The sequence below is a fragment of the Lepus europaeus genome, chromosome 18 (genome assembly GCF_033115175.1).
Source record: "Lepus europaeus isolate LE1 chromosome 18, mLepTim1.pri, whole genome shotgun sequence".
Lineage (NCBI taxonomy): Eukaryota > Metazoa > Chordata > Mammalia > Lagomorpha > Leporidae > Lepus > Lepus europaeus.
Window position 1 is genome coordinate 59558160 of NC_084844.1, and position 24256 is coordinate 59582415.

At 44.6% G+C, this 24256-nt stretch overlaps 1 protein-coding gene across 3 annotated transcripts in view; it reads right to left on the reverse strand.

Moving 5' to 3' along the window:
- The window catches only part of SPECC1 (sperm antigen with calponin homology and coiled-coil domains 1), a 192425-nt gene that overhangs the window by 59798 nt on the left and 108371 nt on the right, over positions 1–24256 (reverse strand). For all 3 annotated transcript variants that reach the window (XM_062215713.1, XM_062215714.1, XM_062215712.1), the window contains exons 8-10: positions 20202–20283; positions 16169–16325; positions 7809–7911 (exon numbers count right to left, since the gene is read on the reverse strand). In XM_062215713.1, the coding sequence (XP_062071697.1) occupies positions 7809–7911; positions 16169–16325; positions 20202–20283 (342 nt within the window). The remainder of the gene's footprint in view (positions 1–7808; positions 7912–16168; positions 16326–20201; positions 20284–24256) is intronic.

Sequence of the window (24256 nt, forward strand, 5' to 3'; positions counted from 1 at the left end):
AAGCTCCAGAATTTGTAGGTCTAGCTGCATGGCGTGTATGAAGTAAGAAGTGCCTTTAAGTAAATCCAAGTCCAACCATGGACCCTCTGTGGGCTGACTGGGACAGGCTAGCGTTAACACAGAGGTATCAAAGCCATATCGATACTCAGAACTTGTCACCTGGGACATGGGACACTCCGAGGTCCTAAATCAACCACTGCAGTACTACAGGGTCTACTGTCATTTCCCTCCCACTTCTGATGCCCTCAGATCTTAGGTAAGATAAGGACAGTAAGCTTGCTTTGCCTTCTACCTTCCCTTAACTGAGAGGCCTTGGCCTTTAATACACTCATGAATGTGTGGAATTCACTCTGAATCTCTCCAAATCCTGTCTCCCAAGCAGCATGATGTGGCAAAGCCTCCCACACCTCTCTGAGTGGCATCTTGGTTGCATTCATCCCTAGGCCTCTGCCACACCCAGGACTCTGCGGCTGACACTGGTGAACTGGGCAAGGTTGTAAGACAACCTTTAAAGAGTGAAATCTGCTAACATCCTGAGAGATCTCAGACATGGATTCTTTCTGTGACAGCAGCAAACCCAGTTGTGCTCATAGGGACTTCTGACCTACAAAATTGTGGGACAACATGCGTGTAATTTAAGCCGCTTTTTTTTTTTTTAAAGATTTATTTATTTATTTGAAATTCAGAGTTACACAGAGAGAAGAGAGGCAGAGAGAGAGAGAGAGAGAGAGAGAGAGAGAGAGAGAGAGAGATCTTCCATCACTGGCTCACTCCCTAATTGGCAGCAACGGTCAGAGCTGGGCTGATCCAAAGCCAGGAGTCAGGAGGCTCCTCCCGATCACTCACATGGGTGCAGGGGCCCAAGGACTTGGGACATCTTCTACTGCTTTCCCAGGCTACAACAGAGAGCTGGATCGGAAGAGGAGCAGCCGGGAGTTGAACCGGCGCCTGTGTGGGATGCAAGCACTGGAGGTGGCAGCCCTACCTGTTACGTTATGCCATAGCGCAAGCCCCTAAGCTGCTTTATTTATAGTAATTTTCAGCAACAGAAAACTACCAGAATGGACTTAGTGGGATCGCGAAGTAACATATAGAATCTATAGTTTCCTCCTTAGGCTCAGACTATTGACTTATCCTGATTGATAAATGATAGCCTTTTCTTCTACAGAACATTAATGTTCCTGTTGGTCATGTCTGGTATACTTTTCTTTTTCTTTTTCTTTTTTTTTTTTTAAGATTTATTCATTTCTTTGAAAGGCAGAGTTACAGAGCGAGATCTTCCTTTCACTGATTCACTCCCCGAATGGCCCCAATGGCCAGAGCTGGGCCAGGCTGAAGTCAGAAGCCAGGAGCTTCATCCGGGTCTTCCATGTGAGTTAACAGAGGCCCAACCACTTGGGCCATCTTCCGCTGCTTCCCCAGGCACATTAGGAGCTAGATCAGAAGGAGTAGCTGGGACTCAAACTGGTGCCCATATGGTATGTGGATGCTGGCACGGCAGGCAGTAACTTAACCTGCTACACCAAATGCCAGCCCCTCTAATTCTTGCAAGTCTGCAGACTCTAGGTAAGTTGAGATACAGAACTGTAAAGAGCTCTCTTAGGCTGAAGTATGAATTTTAGACCAGAGGTTCTCATTGCTGCCTGTACGTCAGAATTGTCTAAGTAGCTCTCCCAGTCCATTTGGCCTTCTACAATAGAATAAAATAGTCGGGGTAGCTTATAAACAACGGGAAGTTGTTCTGGAGGCTGGAAGTCCACGCTGAAGGAGCACTGGAGAGGGCCTACTTCCTGGATCAGCCCCACCTGTTGCAGCCATTGAGAGAGTAAACCAGTAGAGAAAAGATCTCGATATCTCTCTCTCCCCACCCCCCGTAACTCTGCCTTTCAAATAAATATGTAAATCTTAAAAAAAAAGATTCCCATAAAAATAAACTTTGGTATCATTTTACATCTTTCTTTCTACTACATTAGTCCTCTAACATTCTAACTTGACATCTGAAACCAGAGGCCTTTAACAGTTTTAAGCTCAGCCTGTTAACACTTGCTAAAAGTTATTGATCTAATTATGAGATATAGGGGCCTCCCCCACATCTGACCCTCGGTTGAGTCACCAGCATTGGCCGCAGAGTCCAGTGTGTGGCAGGGCCCCAAGCATGCAGCCAAGGTGCCACCAGTGGAGGTGTGAGAGGCTGTGCCTTGTCATGCTACTTGGGATGTGACAAGATTTGGAGAGACCTAGAGTGAATATCACACATTCATCAGTGTATTATAGGTCAAGGGCAGCAAGACAGAGGGAGGAGACAAAGGACCCTGTAGTACTTGCAGTTGTCAATTCAAAAATTCAGAGTGTTCCACATGGCATTTTCTGGGCATCAGGATGATCTGGGAGCCAGTGCTTTAGTGCTGGAAAGTCCCTGTCCTTGCTGTCAGACAGGGGCCCTTCTCATGTGCCCCCTATAATCTTCAAACCCCTAACAATGCATCGAATCATTGTTATACTTGGAATCTCCCTCTGTTCTCACAAGCCAAAGAAAACTCAGCTTTTAAGGGGTGCTCATGATTAGTTGAGGTACACTTGGATAATCTCCCTTTTGCCATACAAAGGGGAGGAGATTATATAAGGATGAGGGTCACTGTGGGTCATTCTTAAGATCCTGCCTGTCGGCCGGCGCTGTGGCTCACTAGGCTAATCCTCCGCCTTGCAGCGCCGGCACACCGGGTTCTAGTCCCGGTCGGGGCACCGATCCTGTCCCGGTTGCCCCTCTTCCAGGCCAGCTCTCTGCTGTGGCTAGGGAGTGCAGTGGAGGATGGCCCAAGTGCTTGGGTCCTGCACCCCATGGGAAACCAGGAGAAGCACCTGGCTCCTGCCATCGGATCAGCGCGGTGCGCCGGCCGCAGCGCGCCAACCGCGGCGGCCATTGGAGGGTGAACCAACGGCAAAAGGAAGACCTTTCTCTCTGTCTCTCTCTCACTGTCCACTCTGCCTGTCAAAAAAAAAAAAAAATAAATAAATAAATAAAAAAATTAAAAAAAAAAAAGATCCTGCCTGTCTGGGGCCCATGCTGTGGCTCAAGGCAGGTTGAATCCTCAGCCTGCAGTGCCAGCATCCCATTTGACTGCTGGTTTGAATCCCAGCTGCTTCACTTCCATTCCAGCTTCCTGCTAATAGCCTGGGAAAACAGTGCATGGGCCCCTGCACCATGTGGGCTCCTGCACCATGTGGGCCTCAGCACCCAGAAGAAGCTCCTGGCTCCTGGCTCAGTCCTGGCTGCTGTGGTCACATGGGAACGGAAGTGGATGGAAGACCTCTGTCTCTCCTTTCTCTATAACTCTGCCTTTCAAATAAATAATAAATAGATCTTAAAAAAAGAGATCCTGCTTGTCTTTTCTACCATCTTAGTTTTCTACCCCTTCAGAATTCTTACTGGCAATTTTATTAGTGATGGAAATGTCTCTGTCATAACACAAAATAGGAGCTAAAATAGATAAGAATTTTAAAAAATAGAGAAACGAACAAAGTAAACAAAAAGAAAGAGGTAGAGGCTCCCTGGGTAAGGTCTATCATTGGCTTGGAATACAGCTAACAGGTGTAAGGAACACCAAGTTTTGGTACAGAAAATAATTTTCAGGGCCTTTCTGGGAGCCTGAATTATTCAAAAAATATGCAAGGACGTCTGGGTTCAACAGAATGTCTGGAGGGTGTCCTCTTCCAGGACAGCTACTTCAAACTCAGTGAGGGCCTTGCTCATAGCAAGGGTACGCTCACATTTTTTGCTTGATATCAATCTTGGGACTACGTCAACACACCCCGAGCTGAACCCGGGACTCAGTACGTGGGTCCGACTACTACTTCACCTTTCTGTGCTCAGAATTGGAATGGCCAACTCACTTCAACTGATACAGTCATGAAAGGGATGACTTCCTTGCTCTGCCATGGTTTGAACTCCAAGGTCATAAGCTACGGTACGAAAAGGGTGAAAATTTAGCTCAGTGATGGTGTTTGGGTGGCGGGCCGACTGGGAGGTCACTGAGGGTGTGATGGCAGGAAGGTCGTTCTCGAGTGAGGATTGGTTCTAAAAGCCTAAATCAGGCCCAGCAGCTCACTCTGGTTCCTGGCTCACCATGTGAACCTTCCTCTGCATGTACTCCACCACGGCCATCTGGTGCCCTCACAGAGGCCAAACCAACGGGGCCACCAAATATGGGACTTAAACCCACAAAACTAAATAAACTGAATAAACCTTTTCTCTTTATTAAGTTAGCTGCCTTGGGTATTTCATTATAGTACCATAAAGCTGAAATAAACACTCTGGATCCTCCAAGCCTGTTACCTGTTGTGAAATCAACCTCGATGCAAAAGCCAAAGTCCTTTAGGTGAGGTGGGCCATCACACAAATGACACTGCCCCTGACTGCTGCATTAAAATTGGATCTGAACACCCAACGTTCCCGATCCTCCTGCCCAGCTTTACTTTTCTCCACAGCACACACCCCTTCCAACAGAGCACATATTTCACTTTTTGTCATTCTCTATGAGAATATAAGTTTCATGAAAACAGATGCTGTGTGCCTCACTCACTGATGAAATCCCAGCACCTAAAACATTTCCTGGCACTGAATATGTCGCTCAACGAAAATCATTAATGGATTAATATAGGAGGGCTTTATTCATCATGTTATACTTTAGTGAGGTACAAAAAGCCATTTAAAGTCAAAACACACATCGCTACTAGTTTTCAAAAGACTGCGATTCTTCTGAGCCACCAACAATTTATCTTTGGCTTCCTAATTCTGAGAGAACAAGCTTACAAGGTGCCTTAGACAAACAGGTGCGGACAAATAATAGCCTGTGCAGAGTCAATAAAGCAGACACATTTACATCTCTCTCTGACGTTTTGCAGAGCTTTAACAATGAATGAAAAACATCCTTCAGGCAAATTGAGTTTTGGGTTTCATCAATGCAAAATGTTGTGAAAACTAATTCAAGATGTTCAGAAAAAGAACCACAAAATTCACTATAGCTGGACATATTATTCTTATGATTCTGACTGGAAATATCTTACTGTTTATCTCCTCCCTGCAATCTAATTATAACAATGTTACATCACAAGGGTACATTCCTTCCACAAATTTTAATTGTCTTTTTATATCTGCTCTCCATCCATTTCTGTGAGGTGGGAAGCAATGGTGCGGTCGCCTGCCAGCCGCGGCTCGGCTGGGCCACTCATTCCCGACTGGCGATGCTTTGTGACTGGCTTCTTCAGTTTTCCATTACCATTCCTGCTGCTATTATGCTGAAGCCTCCTGTAATCAGCTCTCCCTCTCTGGCCTCCTTTCTTTTCCACTTCCTCAGCAGGGTGGCTGACACGCTGTGGACGCTGACTGCTGAGGAGGCTTCACCTACGGCCCGTCTGACCCTCACCATGGGCTGGGTCAGGGTGCACATAGTAACCCAAAGAATAAACAGTGGGCCAGAGGCAAACGTGTACCCTAGTTCTCTTTCTCTTTTTTCTTTTTTTAACATAAAATGAAAAAGTAACGTCAGAGATACAAGGATACTTGTACTGTTGGGCAGATCTGCCCCTCAGTCACCGACGGCTGCCTTTACAAGGAGAAGCTCAGTCCTGCTTCTCTACTGTCTGGGCTGGGTCTCAGGACCCATTTTCTCGTTAGTTGCTTTTTTTTTCCTCTGTCCCTCCCATCTCTAAAACCTTGAGGTTGGGAAGGGAGTGTTATGGTGTCAGAATCTTTAGAAGTGTTAGCAAAATAGGGTAAAGGTATGGGAAGGTGGGCCTGAGAGAGAAGAATGAAGTAGGGGTTGGCAATTTTACTCTATGTAGTGTACAGGTAAAACAAAGACCACATAGGACAATATCTTCCTGACCTAGGATTAAACAATGGTTGTTTAAATAGGATACAAAAAAAAAAACAAACAAAACAAAACAAAACAAAAAAACACTAACGACCAGAGAAAACAGACAGACTTAATTAAAATGAAGAACTTCTGTCATCAAGAGAGTGAAAATTCAAGCCATACTGGCAGAAGAGATTTGTTACACATCTACTTCACAAAGGACTTACATCCAGAATAAAGAAAAAAGCTCCTAAAAGCAATGAGGGAAAGAGAGACAATTTGATTTTCAGAATTAGGCAAAAAGACTTGAGCAGGAACACACCAAAAGAGACCATTCAGATAGCCAATTAGTATATGAAATGGTGCTCAACTCATAGCCAACAGGAAAATGCAAATCAAAACCATAATGAGATACTACCATTCAATTACCAGAATGCCCAGGGGTGAGAATGTAGAGAAATAGAACTCTCATAAATAGATTTTCAGAAATCTGTTTGGCATTATTTACCACCTTTGAACATATGCACACCCTGTGGTCCAGTAATTCAATTCTTAGGTATATATCCAGCATAGACAACAACAGACATCTACAAGCACATGCCAGCACTATTTATAATTGTTCCAAATTAGAAATAACTCAATTGTTCAACAATAGAGTGGATAAATAATGCTATTACTCATACAATGGCTCACTAAATGTTGAATAAAATGACAAACTATAGCTAAATGCAACAAAATGGATAAATCTAATTATATAGTGTATACAAAATACCAGATGCAAATATTACAGAATTTTCTATTTATTTATATAAAATTCAAATGGAGGCAAAACTAACAGCATTTATGGATGCACATTTTTACAGAAACTCTAATGAAAAGAATTTAAGGTCAATAGTTGTTGTAGGGAGCACAGAGGGGTTAGGATTGCAAAGTCTTTTTTTAATTTTCCTATTTTTATACTATTTATCCTATTTATTCGAAAGGCAGAGTTACACAGAGAGAGAGAGAGAGAGAGAGAGAGAGAGAGAAATCTTCCATCCACTGGTTCACACCCTAAATGGCCACAATAGCTGGGCTGGGCCAGGCCAAAGCCAGGAGCCAAGAGTTCTTCTGGGTCTCCCACATGGGTGCAGGGGCCCAAACACTCAGGGCATCCTCTGCTCTCTCAGGAGCATTAGCAGGGAGCTGGATTGGAAGTGAAGCAGCCGGGAGTTGAACCGGTGCCCATACGAATGCCGGTGCTGCAGGCGGTGTCTTAACCCGCTACACAATGGCGGCCCCAGGTTTGCAAAGTCTTATCAAAGGTTTGTGGGAACTGGCAGTGCTCTATTTCTAGTTGGCAGTGGTGACTGCATGGGTTTTCATGTCACAACTATTTATGAAACACTAATGTATGCTTCATGTGCTTCTATCTCTATATACAGAATCTCATAATACAAAAGCTTAAACTTCTATCAGGTATTACTTCCTTGTCACAGAAAATAAATACTGTTCCAGTAGAACCTAAAACTCTTACTAAACCAAATGCAAACAGCTCTATAAGAAAAGGACAATTTTGGAAACATTTTGGAGGCTCATGTGTGAGAGGCCTCTGCATCCTCTATAGGAGGACGGCACAGCAGAAGCTGTCTCATGTGGGTACATGCAGCCTGTTGGCACTGCTTGCAGAGCTTGTGTCTTATGGGTAAAGAGAGAGGCTGCCTTCCTGCAGAAGATGCAGCTGTGTACTTAGGGATATGGTCTGTGGGATGGACTATAGACCTCCTCATCTGGGGGCCTTTGTGCAGTGCACAACAAGTATCAAACCCTCTCCAGAAGTTCTGCCTAGGGCTACAGAAAGCTGAGAGTTCAATGCATGCTGGCCCACCAAGCAGGCACACACATGGAGCACATCCTCGCACAGGACCACGACCACCCAAGTCTGGCTGAAAATTAGCTGCGTTTGTCCCTTACCGCATAACCTTCCGTCTTCTTCTGGCACCATTTCAGGAGTGCATTGCGCTTGGAGCCGCCATATTCCCGAGCCAAGGCTGCCAGAGGGTCTCTTCTTTCCACGCTGGTTAGAAACAAGAGCACACAGTGAGGAGGGGATTCTAATTTTCTGAACCTTCAAGTATACAACAAATAAATAACTAAAAAGTAAAAGCGGGGCCAGCGCTGTGGTGTAGTGGGTAAGGTCACTGCCTACAGTGCCGGCATCCCATGTGGGCAAAGGTTCTAGTCCCAGCTACTCCACTTCCGATCCAGCTCTCTGTTATCGCCTGGGGAAGCAATAGAGGGTGGCCCAAGTCTTTGGGTCCCTGCACCCGCGTGGGAGACCTGGAAGAAGCTCCTGGCTCCTAGTTTTGGATCAGTGAAGCTCTGGCCATTGCAGCCATCTGAGGAGTAAACCAGCAGATGAAAGAAATCTCTCTCTCTGTGTGTGTGTGTGTGTGTGTGTCTGCCTCTCTGTAACTCTGCCTTTCAAATAAATAAATAAATCTTTTTTAAAAAAGTAAAAGTTTAGTGGGTATCCAGCAAGATATTAAAGAAATAATCAAATTTGTCATTTTAATTATACATTTTATTCTGTCTCATGATATGAAAGAAAAGCTAGATTGTGCTTCTTCAGTATCCTAACTCTAGGGAGAGTTTTGTTTCATTTTAAAATTGATCTGTTGATCATCTAGCCTTTTATTTGTTGACCTCAGTATAATAAAATTTAAATTAAAGGCAACTATACAAAAGCACACTATTTAGGCTCCATCTATATTTAAATAACATAAAAAGGTAGACTGGAAAGGCAGATTAAAGAAAATTGCTTACATGGAGGTGAAGGGAATGGGGAGGAAAAGAGGAAAATCTAACAGAAAATGACTCTAAAGAGGGGTTTTGTACACACTAAAGGAGTATTTATATTTCTCAATTAGTGGTATATTAACTCATTTCTGAGTACCTGATTTAGCCAAAGTTTAAGTGATCTTACTAACATCTTTCATTTAAAAAAAAATTTAGAGATTTAGGCCGGCGCCGCGGCTCACTAGGCTAATCCTCCGCCTTGCGGCGCCGGCACACCGGGTTCTAGTCCCGGTTGGGGCACCGATCCTGTCCCGGTTGCCCCTCTTCCAGGCCAGCTCTCTGCTGTGGCTAGGGAGTGCAGTGGAGGATGGCCCAAGTCCTTGGGTCCTGCACCCCATGGGAGACCAGGAGAAGCACCTGGCTCCTGCCATCGGAACAGCTCGGTGTGCAGGCCGCAGCGCGCTACCGCGGCGGCCATTGGAGGGTGAACCCACGGCAAAAGGAAGACCTTTCTCTCTGTCTCTCTCTCTCACTGTCCACTCTGCCTGTCTTAAAAAAAAAAAATTTAGAGATTTATTTATTTGAAAAGCAGATTTAGAGAGAGAGAGAAGATCAGACAGAAAGATCTTCCATCCACTGATTTACTCCCCAAAATGGCCAAAATGGCCAGGGCCAGGCCAGGCTGAAGCCAGGAGCCAGGAGTCAGGAGCTTCATCTGGGTCTCCAACCACTGGTTCTCTCCCCAAATGGCTACAATGGCCAGGGCTGAGGCAGGCTGAAATCAGGAGCCAGGAGCTTTGTCCAAGTCTCCCAACTGGGTGGCAGAGGTCCAAACACTCGGGCTATCTTCTGCTGCTTTTCCCAGGCCGTTAGCAGGAAGTAGCCAGGCTACAAACTGGCACTCATGTGGGATGCAGGTGCAGCAAGCAGCAGCTTAACCTCTGCACCACAGTGGCAGCCCCATACCTTAGCATTCTAAGAGCAAAAGTTTAAGTGCCCCACCTTCAATATTTTATCAATACACACATTATACAAGTTTTATGTTAGTCAAAATTATTCAAAAACTTAAGATCATACAATTTCTCCAGTCATAAGTAACATGAAATCAGAACTATACACCTATGGTATGTGAGTACAGTACTCTATTTTCCTAACACCATGTGCAACAGAGCAGGAAAATAAACAGAGTGGACCAAGTGCTGTGTTATCTGGACCATGCAGGGTAGCAGGTAACGATTTAAGAGATCTGAATTGACTCCTACGATATCCAACTTTGCCTCAAAAATTTCTTGAAAAATGGCATCATCTTTTTATTCTTTTCCACAAATGTTTTGAAACCTCTCATACAAGGGTATGTCTGAAAATTTGTGAGAGGTAGGCATTTAGTCTAGCAATCGGAAACCCACATCCTGTGTCAAGGTGCCTGGGTTGGATGCTCAGCACCAGTTCCTGCTAATGTGCACCTGGAGGCAGTGGTGATGGCTCTGGTAGCTGGGTTCCTGCCATCCCATGTGGGAGACCTGGGTTGAGTTTCTAGCTCCTAGTTTTGGCCTCTTGGCTGCTGTAGGCATTTGGAGAGTGAACCAGCAAATGGGAGCTGGTTCTCTGTCTCTTAAAAAAAAAAAAAAAGAAAGAAAGTTCGTGGGAAAAACAAAAGGTTTTAGTACAAAAAATTTTGAAATCTATGCATTTTTTCATAATGCATACTTCCAAGAACTTTTTGAAGACCCCTCAAATGTCATCAGAATGTTCATAGCAATGCTTTCTATGATAGTAAAGTTATAAATAGCCAAATGTGCATCAATGGGTAAATGGACAAATATAGTCAAAGTATAGTCAAGTAATGGAATATAGACAGCAAGAAAAACTAACGAATTATGTAATAACATGAATGAGTACAGGAACAATTTTGAATTGAATTGAAAAAAAAGATAAAACATACAATATGTTTCCATGTCCACAAAATTTTAAGTACACAATTTAAGTAATATATTGTTTCTACTGCTTATGTGTGGCAAGGTGGCAAGGAGAAGAGAGAGAAGACAAACATCCACTTCAGAACGGTGGTTACCTGGGAAGGAGGAGTGAGGTCAGGGAAATGTGAAGGGGGCTGACAGGACACTACAAAGGTAACAATTTACTTTTCCTTAAACTAGGAGGTGGGAATTCAAGTGGATCTCCATTATATGATTACTCTGTATAGCTTTCACCTGTTTTATTAGTCTTTTGTAACCATCCAATATTTAGTAAAAATATTTTACTTTTTTTTTTTTTTTTTTTTGACAGGCAGGGTGGACAGTGAGAGAGAGAGAGAGACAGAGAGAAAGGTCTTCCTTTTCCGTTGGTTCACCCCCCAATGGCTGCTGCGGCCAGCGCGCTGCGGCAGGCGCACCGTGCTGATCCGAAGCCAGGAGCCAGGTGCTTCTCTAGGTCTCCCATGTGGGTGGGCCCAAGGACCTGGGCCATCCTCCACTGCACTCCCAGGCCACAGCAGAGAGCTGGATTGGAAGAGAGGCAACCGGGACAGAATCCGGCGCCCCGACTGGGACTAGAACCCGGGGGTACCGGCGCCACAGGAGGAGGATTAGCCTATTGAGCCACGGTGCCGGCCTAGTAAAAATATTTTAAATGATTTTGAAAAGACTAATTGAATGATTTGAGACCTCAGCAAGAGGAACTAAGAGAGATTTAAAGAAAAAACAATTCATACTTGAATTTAAATTCTGCTTGCCTAATTTGATGACTGCTTTTCCATTCACAAGGCAGATTTGTGAAGTCAAGTCCATGCATTTCTTTGGCCAGGGTTGCTGTTACTCACACAGTCATGGTGATTCTGCCTGTGTTTACCACACCTGGTCTTAGTATCATCCTTTGGAACTAACTTTTTCTTTCTTTTCTTTTCTTTTTCTTTCTTTCTTTCTTTCTTTTTTTTTTTTTTTTTTTTTGAGTTAGACAGTGAGAGAGAGAGACAGAGAGAGAAAGGTCTTCCTTCCATTGGTTCACCCCCAAAATGGTTGCCATGGCTGGCGCTGTGCCGATCTAAAGCAGGAGCCAGGTGCTTCCTCCTGGTCTCCCATGCGGGTGCAGGTGCCCAAGCACTTGGGCCATCCTCCACTGCCTTCCTGGGCCACAGCAGAGAGCTGGACTGGAAGAGGAGCAACTGGGACTAGAACCTGGTGCCCATATGGGATGCTGGCGTTGCAGGCAGAGGATTAACCAAGTGAGCCACGGGGCCGGCCCCAGAACTAAGTTTCTGACAAATTAGAGTCAAATTAGAGAAGACTGAAATGAAAGTTTGGGAAAGAGTTACAGCATAAATGAATAACTGAAACAGTCACCAGATAGTTTTCTTTTCAGTCTGAGGAAGAGAGAGAGAGAGTGCGCACAAGCTCCCACTCACTGACCCATTCCTCAAATGCCTGTGATGGCTGGTGTGGGGTGGGCCAAAGCTAGCAGGCAGCTGGGAACTCAGGCTACATCTCCCCCGTGGCTAGCAGGGATCCAAGTACTTGAGCCATCACAGCTGCCATCCATGGTCTGCACTAGCAGGAAGCTGGAATTGGGAGGTGGCATCAGATATCAAACCCAGGAAAACTCAGGTAATGAGACAGGGGCATCTTAACCACTGGCCTAAATCCCTGTCCCTCACAAGACATTCCTTTTTTTAAGTAAAATTAACTAAATGACTAATCCCATCCCTCAAATTAACAATAATAGGATAAGAACATCCAAAATAAGTAATTTTTTTTTTTTTAAGATTTCTTTATTTATTTGAAAGGCAGAGGCAGGGGCACAGAGAGAGAGAGAGAGAGAGAGAGAGAGAGAGGTCTTCTATCCACTGGTTCACTCCCCAAATGACTGCAACGGCCAGAGCTGAGCTGATCCAAAGCCAGAATTCAGGAGCTTCTTCCAGGTCTCCCACGCAGGTACAGGGGCCCAAGGACTTGGGCCATCTTCCACTGCTTTCCCAGGCCATAGCAGAGAGCCAGATCAGAAGTGGAGCAGCCAGGATGCGAACTGGTGCCCATAGGGGATGCTGGCACTGCAGGTGACATTTTACCCACTATGCCACAGCATCCACCCCCAAAATAAGTAATTTCTATCTAGTCACTTGTTTATCTCAATGAAATGAAAGTAAAATTGAAAGGAGAAATTAATTTTGATAATTTACTCTTTTTTTAAAAGATTTATTTTTATTTATTTGAAAGACAGAGTTACAGAGAGACATAGAGACAGAGAGAAAGAGAGAGAGATCTTCCACCTGCTGTTCACTCCCCAGATGGTTGCAATGGCCAGAGCTGTACCTATCTGAGGCCGGGAGCCAGGAGCTTCTTCTGGGTCTCCCACATAGGTGCAGGGGCCCAAGGACTTGGGCCATCTTCTACTGCTTTCCCAGGCTATAGCAGAGAGCTGGATCAGAAGAGAAGCAGCAGGGATTAGAACAGGTGCCCATATGGGATGCCAGTGCTTCAGGCCAGGGCTTTAACCTGCTGTGCCACAGCGCCCGCCCCAATAATGTACCCTTTCTAACAAAAGGTATAATATAAATGGCAAATTTATATATATATAGTCTTTCTGTATGTATTTCTGGCACAAAGAAATGGGAAATTTCAGAATAGAAGTGACTCTGATCCTTAAAATATTTTTTTATATTTAAATCTTTTGCATGTAAACAGGGCAATATGTAACATCTGGAACTTTTTTTTGGGGTGGAATTTTATTTATTTATTTGAAAGGCAGAGTTACAAAGAGAGAAGGACACACACACACACACAGAGAGAGAGAGAGAGAGAGAGAGCTCTCCCATCTACTGGTTTACTCCCCAAATGGCTGCAACAGCCAGAGCTGGGCCAGGTTGAAGCCAGGAGCCAGGAGCTTCTTCTGGGTCTCCCATGTGGGTGCAGGGGCCCAAGCACTTGGGCCATTTTATGTTGCTTTCCAGGTGCATTAGCAGGGAGCTGGATTGGAAGTGGAGCAGCCAGGTCTCGAACCATCCTCCATATGGGATGCTGTGGTCAGAGGCAGCAGTTTTACCCACTACACCACAATGCCAGCCCCACATCTGGAACTTCAACTGTTGAAACAAATGACTTCATCTCTCTGGGTCCAAATGCGGGCTACACTGTAAAGTATGACAAGATCTGAACTTATTCAGACCTTCATAAATCCTTTAAAAACACCCATGTTACTAATAATATTTATTAAAGAGCTATTACTCTTAGAGTGGACAATTTAGTATATTCATCAATCCACTCATTTATCATTATCTAGTGAGTGAAATACTATGAGTGTAACAAGTGTAAATGGCTGGCACAAAAGGCACAGAAACTAAGAAGAAATATTTACTGTCCACTAAACAATAGACTCACTGGGGACCCAGTCATGCAATCGTTATTCACAGCACAAGGCAGTACAAGAATTAAATACCCAAAAAGCCTAAGATACCAGAGTGGTTAGCTACAACTCTGTGGAAGGCTTGACCTTGAAAGAGAAGCAGTGTGTAGGAGTGTGAAAGGACAAAAGGAAGGCAATTCAATCCAGAACCTCACAAAGATCTGCGATCAGAGATGCTCATACTGAGAATACAGTTGTCTTTTGCTACACTCAGGGGACTGATCCCAGGACAGCCCTCCACCTCTCCAACAATATAAAAACCTGAGGACAAATGGCATAGTATTTACATAGAACCTATGCACACCACCCTCCTATAAACTTTAAATACCTCTAGATTACTTATAACACCTAACACAATGTAGATGCCATGTAACTCATTGTTACTGTACTGTTTAGGGTATAATTATGCTCTGAAAAAAGTCTGTGCATGCTCAGTACACACACAGTTTTTTTCCCCCCCAAATATTTTTGATGCAATGTTTGCTGAATCTGCTGATGCAGAACCTGTGGATGAGCAAGGCCAACTGCACTACAGAAGTAAAACAGGCTTAGATGGTGAAGGCCTGGGCCATTCTGACAGGTGGGCGGGGGTGATGCAGCAGGAAGACCAGGATGAATGTGTATGACAAAGCCACAGGAGGGGCTGGTGCTGTGGTGTAGTGGGTAAAGCTGACGCCTTCAGTGCTGGCATCCCATATGGGCACCAGGTCGAGTCCCGGCTGCTCTACTTCCAATCCAGCTTTCTGCTATGGCCTGGGAAAGCAGCAGAGGATGGCCCAAGTCCTTGAGCCCCTGCACCCATGTGGGAGACCTGGAAGAAGCTCCTGGCTCCTGGCTTTGGATCAGCGCGGCTCTGGCTGTTACAGCCAAGTGGGGAGTGAACCAGTGGATGGAAGATCTCTCTCTCTCTCTCTCTCTCTCTCTCTCTCTCTAACTCTGCCTTTCAAATAAATAAATAAATAAATAAATAAATAAATAAATAAATCTTTTTTAAAAAAAGCCACAGGAGGTTTCTGAGAGGCCTGCAGCAGGATGCACTCACTGCTTCAGAAGACTAACCAACCCAGAGAGACAGGGAAGACACAGGGAAGCAAGGACGCAGCTGCTAGGGGCTTCTGTGGCCTGCATGACCAGGGGCTCTGAAAGGGAGAAGGTATAGAGGCACCGGAGCAATGATTAGGCTCTCTGTGACTGCCTGCCAGCCTTGCTGTTCTTCTCTCCCTCTTCTACCACATCCTTCATGTCCCTGCTAAATTCCTTTTTAAATACTGGTTTCAAAATGCTTCCCTATTGCTTCTTACATGCCACTGTGTTCTGATCAACCACCCTTAAAGTTCAGGTCCCACCTTAGAGCACCACTGCTCAAAAACGAAAACTCAATCCCTCGGTCCTAGTGCTGCTCCACCATTGTACCAGAACAAGTGCTAACCTCTTCCTCGGCACTGAAGACCATGCGCAATCCCAGCTGCGCTGCACTAGTCACCCGTCCACCTGCACAACACATAGTGATTGCCCTCATGAACCCTGGACACTCCCTGAATGCTGCTCCACAGCGCGCTCAGGATGCTTCTCGACTTTCTGATCCAATCAACAATCCCACCAAGTACTTTGCTTATTCCTTTCTAAATAACTCTGTATTTCATTCTGCACAATGTTTTGTTTTTTTTTAAAGACTTATTTATTTATTTGAAAGTCAGAATTGGAGAGGGAGAGAGAGATAGAGAGAGAGGTCTTCCATCTACTGGTTCACTCCCCGAGGGGCCACAATGGCCAAGGCTGGGCCAGGCCATAGCCTGGTCTGCCACCCACATGGGTGGCAGGGACCCTAGTGCTTGGGCCATCTTCTGCTGCTTTCCCAGACCATTAGCAAGAAGCTGGATTTGAAATAGAGCAGCTGAGACACAAACCAGTGCCTGTTTGGGATGCTGGCATTAAAGGCAGGGGTTTTACCCGCTATGCCACAACGCTGGCCCTGTTGCACAATACTCTTGTCTAGGGCTCTTCTTTTAGAGCTGTTGAAAGCAATTTCCTTTCAAGAAACATTTGTAGAAATGAACTGACCATAGGAATAAAACAAAAGGAAGAGTAAGAAGTAACCATATCACTGTTTTTTTGATTTCTCACTGTTCACAACATGATACCTGAGTTTGCTTTGTGGTTTCAAACCCCCAGTGGAAGCACTCAGCAGCCTGGTGCTCCCAAAGCCCAGAGATGGCGGCCTGCTCAGTGACTCCAGCGAGGGACTCTTTCGGAGGTAAGGGTCCGGCTTCAGGTCCTCAGCCCGTCCCTTCAGAAGATCTGTGTGAACAATAGCACAATCACCATCCCTGGAGAAATTTCATAGGTCACGAGACTTCATCTCAAGCACAATACTATTTTCAAGTTCAAACACATGCATACACACACACACACATGCATGCACACACACACAGACTACCTGATGGTTTCTGGAGTAATAAAAATGCAAATAAGGACCTGGTGTTTTCTAAAAAGGGTTCTCCAGGCAGGATGCAGCACTTAATTTATAGACTCCAGTGCCGAGTCAGTCCCTTGTTCAGAAATTACGACACATTTCAAGACAGCATCGTCAGAGCATTAAGTCAGCCATGTGCCCTTCTGCGAGCTTTGTGCAGCTGCACAGTTCACACGTCCATGGAGCCGTCCTCACCCCAAGTAACACTCTTTGCTTGAATCAATGGGCATCAGAGTGAGTGAGCTGGCAGGAAAATGCCTCGTGTGATTATCAGCTCACAGCTGGCCGGAGGGGACCCAAGAATGCCTACTGCTTTACAAGGGGAAAAAGCCAGTGTGATCACAGAGCCTGGCTTGCTAAAAAGTAAGTAAAAAATAATTCTTTCAAGGCTCTTTCCTGCTATCAGATTAGTCCGAATCAAAACAGATCACGAAACAAAATGAACCCTCCAGAAGATATTTATTTCTTAAAGGACCAGAAAGTACAGAACAGGATAAAATGTTCTAGAAAACTGAAGCTCAGGGAAGTGATTTGTTCAAATACAACAGGCCAGTGACTGGGGCTAAGCCCATGGCCATAGGCTTGCTCCCTATGACCCACGATAGTCACGGAAGAAAACATTACTTCTACAGCTAACAGCCATCAATTATGGGTAGTAAAGTTGGGAGTGAGGACAATTAGCTCTAAATAGCAGAGAAAAACAGTGTTTTCAACACTAAAGAGAACAACAAAAACAGCACATTAATTCCTATTTCTGCAGCTTTCTGATGACCTCAATGTTGACAAGCAATTACAGGAAACTGCTGGAAGCAAGCAATTTTCACTTTGTAATCCTTTCTTTATTATAGTAAATAGAATCATCCCAGTAGACAGGTGCCTGTGGGTGCCGGGGCAGGGTTGTCAATGAACTATTTACTTCACAGCCACGGCTGTTGTGGTCTCAACTTCAGTGTTTATCTTGTTAATTAAAAGAATGGTTTCTTTACACAATAGGCATTTTAGAGCTGGTGGAATAGAGAGGACAGGACAGGAGGATGATCCAAAGCTCACCCAATATACTTAAAAAATAGTTTAAATGATAAATTTTATGCTGTGTTTTTTTTACCACAATTTAAAAAGAAATTTCAGCCCACACTATACATACAATGAAGTTAACCCCTACTGCAGCCCACAGAGCAGCTGAGGTGGGATTTCAATATTGTCTTGGTCTCCTCACTCCACTTCTGGTAAAGGGGTGCTGAGGTTTGGTCTCCCAGACCTGAAATTCTCGTGTGTCTCCTCCTCCACCAACCCCTTGCATTTTTTCCCCTTATTCTTCTGATCTCAGGAGAACTCCCTTCTTTCTAGAAGTCATTATTAGAACTTAAAACCCTGCATAAAATTTTATCACTTATTTATGAAGCCCCTAATCAGAGCAATTGCCAGCCTGTTTATCAAAAGGCAACTTGATAGAAAGAATTAGGAAACATCTTGGTCACTGACCTATTCAAAATCAGGGGAATGGGCCAAGATCATCTTTAAATTCTCAATGTCAATGTTTACATGAATCTAAAATTCTTATTAGTTCCATGAAAAAGCAAAGATTCAGATGAAAAACTTAGCTCACAGAAACCGTAAGAACAAGCCTGGGGCCAGCACTGTGGCAGAGTGGGTTAACCTACCACCAGCAGCGCAGCTATCCCCTATGGGCAGCAGTTTGAGTCCCAGCTGCTCCATTTCCCATCCAGCTCCCTGCTGTGGCCTGGGAAAAGCAGTGGAAGGTGGACCAAGTGCTTGGGCCCTGCACCCACGTGGGAGACAAGGATGAAGCTCCTGGTTTCTGGCTTCAGCCTGGCTCAGTCCCAGCCTTTGTGGCCATTTGGGGAGTGAATCAGAGGATGAAAGGTCTTGCTTGTTCTCTTTTTTAAAACAAAGATTTATTTTTTATTTATTTGAAAGGCAGATTACGAGAGAGAGAGAGAGAGAGAGAGAGAGGTCTTCCATCTGCTGGATCTCCCTCTCTCTGTGTCTCTCCCTGTCTCTAACTCTTCCTTTCAAATAAACAAAAATAACTTTAAAAAAAAGACAAATCTGCTTTGTGATCTAGAATTCTTCCTTTTGTCCTTCCTACAGGATCTGGTAAACAGTTCATTTAGTGTTCTTTTTGTTGTTTGTGTTTCCTAAGTGACCACAGACATACACCTAATTCCTAAGGCACATATTCTGGACCGCCTTAACATCCTCCTGTGCTGAAAGTGCTATTCTCTTTTTTCTGGAAACAGGAGCTGGTTCAGTGGGTAACAGTAGGTAAGGTGATAAAAGAAGATGCTGCCATAACACTCACTGCATGCCCAGGTTTTAAGATTTTTTTAAAAAAAATTATTGAAAAGGCAGCAAGAGAGAAAGAGAGGTGGCAGGGGGAGAGGGAGAGAGAGAGAGAGAGAGAGAGAAATCTTCCATATGCTGGTTCACTCCCCAAATGGCTGCAACCCTGGCCTAGCCCCAGCGGAAACCAGATGTCTAGAACCCCATCTGGGTCTCCCACGTGAGTGGCAGGAGCCCAAGCACTTGGGCTGTCTTCCACTGCTTTTCCAGGCAAATCAGGAGGGAAAGGGACAGAAGCAGAACAGCTGGGATTCGAACAGGTGCTCTGACATGGGATGCCAGTGTCGCGGGCGGCAGCTTAACCTGCTGTGCCAAAGTGCTGACCTTCTAAGGGCTCTGAATGTGTTACCTTGATCCTTGCCACAGTCCTGTGAAGTGTACAGCACTATTGCTGTTTCAGGGGTGAGGAACTGAAGCACAGAAAGGTGGAGTCACAGGGCCAAAGTTGGCTATGAGTGGCAGTACTACAGCAGTCAGTCCCAGTCCTATAACCCCACCAACACTACCCACACAAGCCGCCAGCAGGAGGCGCAGCACAATGAGAATGTGACGTGAAGAGTGCCCATTGCAACCTCCACTTCACTTTGAGGATTTGGATTTTTTTTTTTTTTAATATGATGTAACAACAGAAGAAGGTTACAATCAAAGACAAGCATATCTTTAAAAAGGCACATTTTTAATTAATTATTTTTTAAAAATTTTAAATTTAAATTTGAGAGGCAGAGGAGATAGTGTTCCCATCTATTGGTTCACTCCCCAAATGCCAACAATTGGCTCAGCCCAGGTCAAAACCAGGAACCGGAAACTTAATCTGGGTCTCCTGTGTAGGTGGCAGGAACCCAACCACTTGAGCCATCATGTGCTGCTTCCTAGCGTCTGCAATGGCAGGAACTTGGAATCAGGAGCCAGACCAGGAACTGAACCCAGGCATTCAGATGCAGGACATGGGCTTACGAACCTGGCTAATCGCCCTCCTCCTGGAGGCATATTTTAAGAATCATGAAAGTAACAGACAAATTCAAAATCAAATACAATTTTTCTTAAAATAGATGTTTCTTTTAAATATTAGAACATATTCTTGAGATTCAGTTAAAACTAAATGACAAAGTCTGGTATCTCTCCATCATCCCCACACACAGCACTAAGTGCAGGTTGCAAGAGACACTTGGTTTTCTCATTGGCTGCACTGCTGGATCTAACCTACATGATCTTTACATTTAGAGTTCGAAATGGCTTAGAATAAATGCCACCAATTATTTTTCAAAGCTTAGTTTTATGCACGGAAAAGAAAAGTCAGCTCCCCACCCACAAAAGTATTTCAGGTTTTAGGTATTTACCTGAGAGTGGAAGGTCTGGAAGATCCAGGCGCTGAGTAACTCCTTTGCTGGCTGACCGTACACTGCTGTAAGTCGAATGCCTCTATAAAAACCAAGGGATACACCAGCACAGGTGAGCTTGTAACATTGAGAATAGCATAAACACAGGCGTGTGTGTGTGTATGTGTGTGTAGGATAGTGTGCACACATGTACTCACACAATAGTTTTTAAGCACATTAGAATCATCAGAGAAAGAGTTTTTAAAATAATGTATTTATTTGAGTAAGTAATAAATGCAATCCTCAAAGGGAACAAAAAGGGGAAGTGGTGAAAACAAAGTCTTCCTTTCACCTCTCATCATCCATTTTTTCTGCCCAGAGATAACTTACTAATTTGCCTTGGGAAAAAGCACAGTCTATATGTATTCAAGGACCTGTACAAAAATACTGTTTTTCGCTCTTCCTGTTTATTTTTTAAAAATTTATTTGAAAGGCAGAGAGAGACAGAGACAGATAGAAACATCCCATCCACTGTTTTAGTCCCCAAATGCCTGCAACAAGTGGAGCTGGGCCAGGTTGAAATAAGGAGCCTGGAACTCCATCTGGATCTCCCATGTGGGTGGCAGGGACCCAAGACCTTGGGCCACCACCTGCTGCCTCCCAGGCTGTGCATTAGCAGGAAGCTGAAATTGGGGGCAGAGCTGGGACACGAACCCGTGCACTCTGATATGGGATGTGAGCATCCCAAGTAACATCTTAACTGTTAGGCCAACTCCCACCCGTGTTTCACCAAGATTCTGCTCAGGATTTTTGGATGGAAGTTCTTGAGAGACACTGACCTTTATTTTATTTTATTTTTTTCATTATTTGTTTTATTTATTTGAAAGTTATAGACAGAGAGAGAGAGACAGAGAAAGACTGACTTTTAATTTCCTGTCTTTTAAAGTCTGCCAGAATTAGGTATCAAAGCTATGCTGTGCCCTTAAAATAAAGGTTTATTTCTTTTCTAGTGTTTTCCTAGTTTCTGTATGAATTTATGCAAGATTAATGTTTCTTCCTTAAATGTCTGGGACATTTTACCATGAAGCCATCTTGGTCTGACATTTCCTTTGAGGAAAAGATTTAAATTATATACTACTAAGATTTTCTACTTTTTCTTATGTTAGTTCAGTTACATTTTTTAACTTTTTTTTTTTTTTGACAGGCAAAGTTAAACAGTGAGAGAGAGACAGAGAGAAAGGTCTTCCTTTTCCGTTGGTTCACCCCCCAAGTGGCCGCTACAGCTGGTGCACTGCAGCTGGCGCGCTGCGCCGATCCGAAGCCAGGAGCCCACAGGCACCTACTCCTGGTCTCCCATGTGGGTGCAGGGCCCGAGAACTTGGGCCATTCTCCACTGCCTTCCCGGGCCACAGCAGAGAGCTGGACTGGAAGAGGAGCAACCGGGATTAGAACCCGGGGTGCTGGCGCCGCAGGCAGAGGATTAGCCAAGTGAGCTGTGGCGCCGGCCAGTTCAGTTACATTTTTAAAAATATTTTTACCATTTCATTAACATTTTAAAATTTATTAACACATGGAATAGGTATCATGGTAAGTGGGATGGGCCAGGGCTTGCAATGCCAGCATCCAAAAGCCAGCAACCCAAAATGCAGTGCCTGGACCAACCCTGGCTGTTGTGGGCACTTGGGGAATGAGCCAGCAGATGAAGGATCTCCCTTCTCTGTCACTCTGCCTTTCCAATAAGTAAATAAATGAAATATTTAAACAATCATTAGCACAAAGAACAAAAATTATTAGCACAAAAAATTCTATCATCACTTTAATGCCTAAGAGATCTTAAAAAATTCTTGATAGACATAATTTATACCCTCCTTTTCCTTTGGTGCAGTCTTGTCAGAGGTTCATCAATTTCATTAGTCTTTTTTTTTTTAAAGATTTTTAAAAATTTATTTATTTGAGAGGTAGAGTTACAGATAGTGAGAGGGAGAGACAGAGAGAAAGGTCTTCATTCTGCTGGTTTACTCCCCAAATGGTCACAATGGCCAGAGCTGTGCCGACCCAAAGCCAGGAGCCAGGAGCTTCTTCTGGGTCTCCCACGTGGGTTCAGGGGCTCAAGGACTTGGGCCGTCTTCTACTGCTTTCCCGGGCCATAGCAGAGAGCTGGATCAGAAGAGCAGCAGCCAGGATTCTAACCGGCACCCATATGGAATGCTAGCACTGCAGCCAGCGGCTTTACCCCCTATGCCACAGCACCAGCTCCTTAGTTATTTTAAAGTTACAGAATTTCCGGCCGGTGCCACGGCTCAATAGGCTAATCCTCCATGTGCGGTACCGGCACCCCGGGTTCTAATCCCAGTCGGGGCGCCGGATTCTGTCCCGGTTGCCCCTCTTCCAGGCCAGCTCTCTGCTGTGGCCCAGGAGTGCAGTGGAGGATGGCCCAGGTCCTTGGGCCCTACACCCACATGGGAGGCCAGGAGGAGGCTCCTGGCTCCTGGCTCCTGGCTTCAGATCAGCGCGGTGCTGAACCAACGGCAAAAGGAAGACCTTTCTCTCTGTCTCTCTCTCTCACCGTCTACTCTGCCTATATATATAAAAAAAAGTTACAGAATTTCTATTGGATTTGTAAAATAGATTGCAGTTTACTGATGAAATTATCTACCTTGTCATCTATTTTCTTGAATGTAAATTAATTTAATTAATGTACTAAAGTGTTTGTCTAATAATATCAATACCTGGATCTCTTATATCTATTTGTAATGTCATTTTTTCTCCATTTTTTTTTGTCATTTGTTATTATCTACTTGTGCGTCAGATTTTTTTTTTTTAATTGACTACAATGTGTCTGAAAAACTCCAGACGTAAATTGAGGTTCTAATAATGGAATCTTCCTCCAGAGAGTATTTCTTCTGGTTTGGGAAGGCAATTAAGATAGAGGAACATCATCTAAATCCAAGCAAACATTGCTATGGGTTTTACCAAGGAAGTAATAAAAGTCTTCTTTAAGATATTAAGGGAAGGGCTGGCATTATGGCACAGCAGATTAAGTCACAGGTTGTAATGCTGTATCCCATATGGGAGTGCCAGTTGGAGTCCTGGTTGCTTTGCTACTGATTCAGCTTCCTGCTATTGTACCTAGGAAGGAAGTGAAAGATGGCCTAAGACTTGGGCCCTGGGCACCCATGTGGGAGACCTGGATGGAGTTCCTGGTTTCAGCTTGGTTCAGTCCTGGCTATTGTAGCCATCTGAAGAGTGAACAAGTGAATGGAATACCTCTCTCTCTGAATCCACTGCATTTCTCACCAATACACAGCATCAATTCACTCATGCTGTATGTAAACTGAAAGCAAACCTACAATGTTGTGGTGTGAGAGGTTAAGGCTCCACCTGTGGCGTGGCATCCCATATGGGTGCCGCATTGAGTCCCACCTGCTCCACTTCTTTTCTTTTTTTTTTTTTTAAGATTTATTTATTTATTTGAAAGTCAGAACCACACAAAGAGAGGAGAAGCAGAGAGAGAGAGAGGTCTTCCATCTGATGGTTCACTCCCCAGTTGGCCACAATGGTCGGAGCTGCATCAAGCCGAAGCCAGGAGCCAGGAGCCTCCTCCGGGTCTCTCTCTCTGGTGCAGGGGCCCAAGGAGTTGGGTTGTCCTTTACTGCTTTCCCAGGCGATAGCAGAGAGCTGGATTGGAAGTGGAGCAGCCAGGCCTCAAACCGGAGCCCATATGGGATGCCGGTGCTTCAGGCCAGGGTGTTAACCCACTGCGCCACAGCGCTGGCTCCCCAGGCTGCTCCACTTCTGATCCAGCACCCTGTAATGGCCTGGGAAGGTAGTAGAAGATGGCCCAAGTGCTTGGGCCCCAGCACCCACGTGGGAGACCCAGAAGAAGCTCCTAGCTCCTGGCTTCAGATTGGCCTAGCTCTGACTATTGTGGCCATTTGGGAAGTGAACCAATGGATGGAAGACCTCTCTCTCTGTCTCTCCTTCTCTCTCTCTCTAACTCTGCCTCTCAAATAAATAAATAAATCTTTAAATAAACAAAAAAAGAAACACAAACACATACTCAATTCTGAGTACAC